Source organism: Hemibagrus wyckioides, linkage group LG18 (assembly GCF_019097595.1).
Source record: "Hemibagrus wyckioides isolate EC202008001 linkage group LG18, SWU_Hwy_1.0, whole genome shotgun sequence".
Lineage (NCBI taxonomy): Eukaryota > Metazoa > Chordata > Actinopteri > Siluriformes > Bagridae > Hemibagrus > Hemibagrus wyckioides.
In genome coordinates this window covers 22046168-22055657 of record NC_080727.1, presented here as the reverse complement: position 1 = coordinate 22055657, position 9490 = coordinate 22046168, and the positions used below count along the sequence as shown (strand labels likewise).

Below are 9490 nucleotides of genomic sequence, written 5' to 3'. Positions count from 1 at the left end.
TGGACCTTGCTTTGTGTCTGGTGCACTGGTGGTTGGAACAGGAAGGGGTCATCCCCAAACTATTCCCACAAAGAGCATGAAATTGTCCAAAATGTCTTGGTATGAAGCTGAAGCATTAAGAGTTCCTTTCACTGGAACTAAGAGGCCGAGCCCAACCCCTGAAAAACAACACCTGAATTCAATGATTTGGAGGGGTGTCCCAAAACTTTTGGAAACATTGTGTATACTGATCATGTCTGAATCTAGACAAAAGCAGTCACAGAGGTGATTGAAGTTGTCCAGTGAGTTGTTAAAAATATCACACATTCACCATTCATTAGCTTATATTATGTGATCATTTAATTTGGCATAAATATTTGCAAATGTGAGACAAACTGTACAAAGACATGTTGTAGGAGAATGAAAAGGCAGTTGTTGGTGTCAGAATGAAACAGCAGTGAAGGAAATCAGATAGCTCAAAAGCTCAGATTCTGAGCTATTGGTATTCACTGTCCGGTGCTGAACTGAAAATGGAGGAGAGCCGTACTGAATCTGTGTCTGTAAATAGAAAAAAGACATAAATTATTTTAGATTATCAGACATCAGAATATAGAAAAATATAACCTCATGGTATGGTTGTTGGTACCAAATGGACTGGTTTGAGAAACTGTAGATCAGTGTCTATTTTACACATACTGGTATGAAAAACAAAAAACATCCAGTGAGCAGCTCTCAGGGGAAATGTCTCGCTGATGAGAGAGCTCAAAGGAAAATGGACAGATTGGTCCGAGGATATACCCTTTATAACTGCGGTGAGCAGAAAAGTATCTCACAATCTCAAAGCATTCACAAAACACTGAACCTTGAGGAACGGGTTACAAGAACAAAATTATGTCAGGTTCCACTCAGTCTAGCACAGGAATCTGAGGCTATCATGGCACAGACTCAACTAAACGGTTGAAGATTTAAAAAATAAACTGCATAAATGAGCAGATGTATACACACACACACACACACACACAATTGAGTTTGACTGTGCATGATGGCTTTAAATGTATTGCACTTGTATTTCATAAACCTTTACCAGTGTCTGTGTTTAATGTCCTCATGGAGACTAGCATGATGCTTTCCCTCTCTTCACTGTGTCTTATTTGCCTGTAAGAATGTTGAACAAATCACAATTATCTTTAAAAAACTTGTGATTTGCTTGCATACATTCAAAAATGCACTTACGAGATTTAATTCTTACCCTTCCGATATCACAGAGCCATAGTTTTTGACACCTACAAGGTAGATAAAAACTAATTATTTTCTAATTCATTAAAGCCGTTGAAGAACACACACACACGCACACACACACACACACACACAAACAGCATCTCACCATCATCCTTTGTATTACTGCACCGTCCTCTGAGGTTAACAACTGTTACCAAGATCACCATGACAATGATCAAAATGAGAATGAAGCTCATCACACCTGCCGAAAGACAACAAAATTGCTACAAAATTCAATTCGACAGATATCTCGGAACAATCTCTGATTTGATTTGATGTGTCTACCGAAGGCCAAAGTGCTGAGCCCGTTGTCTGGGGTCTGTGTTGGAGAAGCGTCACCACCTGCACATAGTAGAAGACGTTAGAGACTGGACTACATCTGGTAAAGTGGGATTTATTAGGATAATATTTATACCAGCAGGGCAGGTGGTTAAATATATATATATATATATATATATATATATATATATATATATATATATATATATATATATATATATATATATATATATATATATATATATATATACACTTTATAATTGAATTGGATTCTTATGAGTCACTTTGGGTGGCTTAGTGATTAGCACTGTTGCCTCACAGCAAGAAGGTCCTGGTTCGAATTCCGGGTTCGAACAGGCAGGGGCCTTCCTGTGTGGAGTTTGCATGTTCTCCCCGTGCCTGTGTGGGTTTACTCCGGGTACTCCAGTTTCCTCCCGGTTTCCTCCCACATTGGGTTGATTGGTAATTCTTAATTGCTTGTGAGTGTGTGTGGTTGTCTGTCTATATGTGGCCCTGTGATGGGTGTACCCCTGCCTTTCGCCCAATGTGTGCTGGGATAGGCTCCAGCAGATCCCCGTGACCCTAATTAGGAATAAAGCGGTTATAGACAATGGATGGGTGGATGAGCCACTTTGGTTGAATTGAATTTAAATTGCTTATTTACAGATAACACAGGAAAGAAACTGAAGAGAAAGGCATTAGTTACAAACTGCTAATTTATATACTGCAAATCTAATTTCCATCATAGTTTTCATGACTTATTTAAACTTGATTTCTAATCTTGTGAATCTCAGATTTCAAATGAAATTACATGCAATTGCTTAATGTAGCTCAAATCACCCTTTCTCCATCATGGAGACTTGGACTTGACCTGAGTAGTTTAGGCCCTTCTTAGACAATAGTGAACATAATCAATCCTTATGAGTAATCTATATCTCTAGAGGAATTACATTATACCACTGCATTTCACTTTAAATAGCTTGCTTTAATTTTCTGAGAGTCAATTTCTGAAAAAGAAAATATCATGTTTACGTGTGTGGTTGGGAGAAAGGGTCATCATGCCACCAGAAGTATCTGTATCTGAAATGTAAAGAATCTTATTATAATGGTGACAACTGCACAAAAAAAAATGTGACCACTGTGTAAAAATGACTTTAGCATTTATTACCCTCATTTATTTAATGAGAAGAAGAGAAAAGCAAACTCTTTTTTTTCTCAAAAAAATAAAGAAGTATATAAAAAGAAATAAAAAAATTAAAATAAATAAAATTAAATAAATAGCAATATCTATCTTACATTATCCACATATTTAAAACGTAAAAAGCAAATCAATCATACAGATTCTGTTGAAATCTGAAATCTGTTGAAATGACATTTTTATTAATTTATAATCTTGTTTATTTAACAGGCACAGTGCACATGAATAAACATTACTGTAAATGCAGCAGAGTTAGCCGAAGGTTATTTTTCATCTGTAGTCCATGGAGAGAATTTTACAGTCACCCTAAACAAATTATAAATTTATAATGTAAATTTTTAAAAAAACATTACGACCACCTGCCTAATATTGTATTGGTCCCCCTTTTGCTGCCAGAACAGCCCTGACCCGTCCTGCACTGTGTATTCTGACACCTTTCTATCAGAACCTGACCTTCTTCAGCAATCTGAGCAACAGTAGCTCGTCTGTTGGATTGGATCACACGGGCCAGCCTTCGCTTCTCACGTGCATGAATGAGCCTTGGCCACCCATGACCCTGTTGCTGGTTCACCACTGTTCCTTCCTTGGATCACTTTTGATAGATACTGACCACTGCAGACCGGGAACACCCCACAAGAGCTGCAGTTTTGGAGATGCTCTGATCCAGTGGTCTAGCCATCACAATTTGGCCCTTTTGGTCAAACTCACTCAAATCCTTACGCTTGTACATTTTTCCTGCTTTTAACACATCAACTTTGAGGACAAAATGTTGACTTGCTGCCTAATATATCCCACCCACTAACAGGTGCCATGATGAGGAGATCATCAGTGGTCAGTGGCAGTGGTCATAATGTTATGCCTGAATGGTGTAAATCTGCCTAACACTATAAGAGGAAAACCACAATAAACAAGTATGCAGGTACATGGGGCAGACTGGGAATAGCAGGATAGAGACAGATGACGGCTGACAACTACAGCTACCTCTAACTGACTGAACTATCCACAAATATTCTAAACGTAAAGAAGCATCACCAGCTGCACTGCTTTCAAAAGACAATGTTAAGAAAATGTAGGTGACTTTTTGATACTCTGTTCACCCAAAACGTCTAAAAATGAATTGAAGTTATTACATCATATATAATGCATTACCTGTAGATTGATTTTTATCAGTTGTATTTGTACCGACGGTCACTGTGGAAACAGGACAATACACTTAATAGTTACTACAGCGCTAAGATTTACCACTGCATTTCTTGAACTGGCTTCTTACCAACATTGCCTTCAGAAGACGTTCTTTTAGGCGAGATTTTAGGCAATAAATAACATTTTCCAAATCATTTTGGTGAAATATATTTGTTTGAAGTTGAGGTCTAAGTATATATGATACAAAATATGAAAACCCAATTCCTTTTAAAGCACAAACAACAGCAGACTTTCTTAGAACGTCTTAGCCTTGCATTTAATTTAGGACACTCTTTATTATTATAAACCATTCGTACTCAATGCTTTACTCAATGGCTTTACAAATTGCATTTAGTAACATCTTTAGTGAAACGTATGGGTTTTTTATTTTAGTGTCCAATTTGTTTACATGTAAATAAACCATCATGCTTCGGCAGTCTCAGTATTATATATAAAAAAGTATATAGATATAAAAAACAGTTGAACTTTACAAATATAATCTAAAAAGGGCAAATAATTCACATCTACCATATTGAAACATGTCACAATTATATTTTCACATTTTATCAGTAGTTTAATTGCAAATCTTGAGGCGTTCCATACCACAGATGCTGTTAAAAATTGTCGATGATATTGTCCATCATTTATTATTAATAATATACTTATATATATATATATATATATATATATATATATATATATATATATATATATATATATATATATATATGTATATATATATATAGGTCCAATTCGACTTGATCCTATGATCCTATGTCCAGATCTGACCAAGATTCCCTCATAAATAAGAGAATGTAATCCTGATGAATCTTTTTCCTAATACTCTTTAATAGATAATTGGGATGTGTATATTTCCTAGTTATCTCACTGAGAAATATCTGAATTTTGGTTAAATTTGTTGTCATTTTTCTTTTGTCTCAGAACCTCTGCTGTAATGAGGCTAGTTTAAACTACATAATAAAGTCCTGTAAGTACATATATTTCGGACTTACCTCCAGGCACTGATACAGACACACAGAGAACAATAAAAAGACATAATAGCATAGTCATTGCTTAATCCAACGAGTTTTAGATATGTTCCTATAGAAAAATGCAGACTGTTAAAGGTCACCAGGCATAAATATTATTGTATAAAAGAGACAGAGCAGTGTTTAAAGTGTGTGCACATGAATGAGTCCAGAGCAATGTGCAGTTCCTAAGAAACTGTTTCCTGTCCTATCGGAAGTAAATTTTGGTTGTATCCTGGTGTTTGACTGAGTGTGTGTTTGTGTGTGTATGTGTAATTATGCCCACTCCTGGTTTAAGGGAGAGACTGCTCTTGTACTGATGGTGACCTACAGTTTCCTGTGAATGAATAGGAGGAAGCAGATGCAGTGTTCTCATGGAAAAGCAACTCTTTGGCCTTGTGTTTGTGCTCCAGCCTTGCTAAGAGGAAAAGGGTTTCTCTAAAAACATTGTATAGTATATAACAACATTATACATAATACTAATCAATAAAACCTAAAATTCAAGTCATAAGGCTATAATAGTAGATTTTAATGTTTATTAAACTCTATAACACAGTTGAACGTCAACAGAACTTGAACAAAATAACCCTACACTAATTTATTATCACTGAGTTCTTCAAATCTCTGATATACCTCTGCCACCTCATTGTTTATTTTTGCCTCCTTTTCAAAGACATTCTTGCAAAATTCTTCGATCACGTCTTCCATAAAGATGGCTTCTGGTTGCTGTTAACTGCACTCCAAAGACACATGATCAAACTTAACTAGATATGGAAACATTGTAGGTTTAACTTGCTAATCATGTGCTTTCTAATGATGGAAAGGACTGAAATCTATAGACACAACACTGTTCATTTGAATAGCTTTGTTACATTCGAATGGATTTTTCTTTTGCAAGACATTCAACAGTGTTAGATATGGCAGGCGTTGTTCTCCAGGTGTTATGTGAGATTGTGAACACTGAATAGCTATTAATTAATTAACTGTCCTACCCATTACAAAATGTGTCCAGAGCAAGTATGGGGCAGCATGATTCCTGCCCAAATGGACTGTTATTAGTGCTTATTAAAGTTCCCTTGTGTTGAGCAAATCGATGCTGTTAAACATTAGCTTATATCAGTCTAAGAGCAACATTTTTCACATTAGTCACTCAGAAGAAGTGTTTCAACAGGACAAAATTATCCATCTATTTTCTATACCCGCTTTATTCCTAATTAGGGTCACGGGGATCTGCTGGAGCCTATCCCAGCACACATTGGGTACACCCTGGACAGGTCATCAGTCCATCACCGGGAGGACAAGATTAATAATTGTTAAATGACTGATATACACAATATAGTATACCGGTTGGGTCCTGATCCACTCGGAACAAATGGAAACCACAAATCCAGGAAGTTTTTTCATGTATAATTACATTTGGCCCGAAATATTTCATTCATGACGAGGAAACCACACATGACCGGGACAGAATGGTGACAGACACGGTAGTTCATGCATATTTTATTCAAGAGTAAAAAAAGTGATTTGTCCCATAGGGCATGCTTACAATGTGTGTTATCATTTAGGAAGTCAAATGCCAAAACTTAGTTAAAGAGAAAATTGCAAGAAAAAATAGTCACAAGTTAAAATCCATTAAACTCCTTCTTCGAAATAAACCACGTCTGGACCAAACAAGGATCAGAAAACAGTGGAGAAAAGAACCGTAAGCTTAATTGTAAGAATAAGAAGTATAAGGATATCATCAAGAATTAGAATGAGAATATAGATTTCCTTCAAAGTGAGACACAGGATTTTCAGCGTGTCCAGTTTTGTTTACATGTGAATAAACCATGCGATCATGCTTTGGCAGCCTGAATGTTGCTTTTCACTGAGTAATATGTTCATTCACACTATTGAACACATTCTTTACACCAACGGAACGGAAAAAAACAAATAAAAACAAAACAAAAAAAACCCCACAAAGGCTTAACACCTCAAGAAAGAGCATTGGTGCCTGTACAGCAAAAACAATACAAAAATCAAATCAACCAACAAAATAACATTAAAAAAATAAATAAATGAAAAAGGAAACAGATTAAAGACAGAAGAAAAGATTACAAAAAATCATATATATATATATATATGTATATATATATATACTGTATATAGATATAAAAAAAAACAAAGTTGAACTTTACAAATATAATCTGAAGAGGGAAATAATTCAAATCTACTATATTGAAACACATCACAATTATAATTTCACATATCAATAAGGAACTTAATTGCATGCATTGATGCGTTCCATACCACAGATGCTGTTAAAAATTGTCCTCGATATTGTCCATCATTTATTATCAATAATATATTTATATATGTATATATTTATACTTATATATAGGTTCATTCGACTTGCGAAACATACTATGTGCATTCTCTCTCGAGTTACAGGCAGGTGAGAAACAATCAGGTAGGTGGTGCCAAAGGTCAAACTCCGACTGCATATAACCCCCCCACCCCTCCCCATCTTTTTCCCCTCCCCCCATCGTCTAGTGTCCACTTCACACAACGGACGGCGGCAGGGTTTTTTACGAGTCCACAGCCGACATACGCGAGCTCCCTCTACCTTACGTCCAAGCAGCGTTATGGCATCTTACCAAATGAAAAAAAAAATAAAAAAAAAATCATAAAAATAAATAAAGAAGTAAATAAATAAAAATACTCAGGTAAGATTGCATTGCAAGTAATAAAATGTACATATTTTTCTCTTTAAATGTCCTTTCTAAGAAACGTTTCGTTTTTGCGTCATTTCAAATTTCATTATTCGTTAATACTAGTAGCAAAACATGTCAAACAGTGCGATCATTATGAGATGGGCTCATGAAGAAAACTCATCAATCAAAATATTGAAATATGTGCGTGGCATTGGTACTGGCTGGTCACCCCCACCGTTGAGCTGCGATGGATCAGGCTAAAGAGAGAGTTCTAAATCCCTAGTCCCCGCCCACTTGGTGAATGGGTGGAGTCAGAAAGGAATTGATAAAGACACTTTCAGCCCTTGACTGACATTGCTCCCCCCTCCCAAGCAAACCCCACCCCAATACCCTGTTCATCACACCCAAAAAGCGGCAGAACTCGCCCCGAAACTGCGAGAAACCCGCATATGGTAAACTGGCAGCGAAAAAAGAGCAACCGCCTTCAACCCACATCCATGACAGATTTGAAATTGGATCGTTTGCTTCCCTAATTTGACATAGCAGTAGTGGATGCATACATATAGTTATGTCGTTTGGGGTTGGTTGGTATCAGGAGGCTTTAAATTTTCAGGTTTTGGCGATATCCTGCCATGCAGCAGAACAGCGGCACGGGTTTGGCCATGCGGTCACTGTAGGTGGCCGCTGCATCACTGGATGTTGCTGTTGTCGTCGGTACCATTGGCCTCGGACATGTTCATTTTGCCCATGGAGTGACCGACGTGGTTAACGCCGTCTTTGCGGGGAGGCATGCGCTCGTTGATGCGATCTAGACCTTTAGCCTCTTCGAAGCTGCTGATCTTGTGCTGTGGAGAAAAGCCACGGATGGCTGTGGAGAGGCACAGATCATAATGAACCCCAGATCACCAGATGTATCCTATCAAAGCTGCATTCTGGCAAACGTGGAATATTGTAAGGAATAAATCACAACAGGGCATGCTGTTATAGGAAAATGAGCAATGTTGTCGATTATAACAGCAGGTCCCAAAGTGTTTTATTCTTTTTATACCACAGCAGTTAGTTACTGTACCTCCGACTGTCACTGGAGATTCCTTTCCTAAACAAACATTAACATCTCTTCACAGAGAGCTTCACCATTCCAGTGACTACACACATTTTGTAATCGATCACGTTGAGCATCTGCTATAGAAATCCCCTACGCAAGTTGTTACTAGAAAACCTATTAAGTATTAGAGCAAGCACATTAATATAAGCCTTACAACAGGAACCAATGTGAGAAACAACACCTTCTGACTAATCAATGTTGAGAAATCATCAGGGCTGTGGTATAAAAAAAAGAAAAAATTGAGATTTTTTGCAGCTCATGTAGTTCAAAAGTCAGTAGTTTTCTTAAATACAGATTAGATTTTATGGACAATTCCAAGTTTGGAAATAATAGCCCTGCCTTTTTCTTTTTCTATAAACTCTATAACAATGTTTTGTGATATTAGTATGCTGTACTCTTCTGACTTCTTGCTGTTATAAACCACTGACCTCTGGGTCATGATATAAAAATATGATATTAATACTCTCTGATGATAGCCAGCCTTGTCTCTTTTTCCACTACTTATCTTGAAGAATAAATGTGTATAAGCATACATAGTAAAAAAAAAAAAGAAAGAAAGAAAAAGAATGCAGCTTTTAAGACTCACTGGTGAACAATCTTAACTCAGGATATTAAACCTGTTTCCTTTTTACAGTCTGTATTCAATTACCCGCCTTTTTCCTTTTTCTGCTTGACCCAAAAACAGGACCAGAGAGGAAATAGCGATCAGTTCCCTTTCCATGTGTGAGCCACTGAGGTGTGCCTGCTT

The 9490-nt window shown here is 36.8% G+C and overlaps 2 protein-coding genes across 3 annotated transcripts in view; both read right to left on the bottom strand.

Moving 5' to 3' along the window:
- Positions 1-316: 316 nt before the first annotated feature.
- Positions 317-5154, bottom strand: ecscr (endothelial cell surface expressed chemotaxis and apoptosis regulator). Its single transcript, XM_058416027.1, has 8 exons — positions 4930-5154; positions 3884-3925; positions 2569-2616; positions 1543-1599; positions 1364-1459; positions 1229-1262; positions 1064-1134; positions 317-537 (listed from the first exon to the last, which is right to left on the bottom strand). The coding sequence occupies exons 1-8, from the start codon at positions 4985-4987 to the stop codon at positions 476-478; spliced, it is 468 nt and encodes a 155-aa protein (XP_058272010.1). The 5' UTR covers positions 4988-5154; the 3' UTR covers positions 317-475.
- A 1278-nt stretch (positions 5155-6432) lies between these two features.
- The window catches only part of ppp3ca (protein phosphatase 3, catalytic subunit, alpha isozyme), a 49635-nt gene continuing 46577 nt past the window's right edge, over positions 6433-9490 (bottom strand). For both annotated transcript variants that reach the window (XM_058416418.1, XM_058416417.1), the window contains one exon: positions 6433-8505. In XM_058416418.1, the coding sequence (XP_058272401.1) occupies positions 8327-8505 (179 nt within the window). In that variant the 3' untranslated portion in view covers positions 6433-8326. The remainder of the gene's footprint in view (positions 8506-9490) is intronic.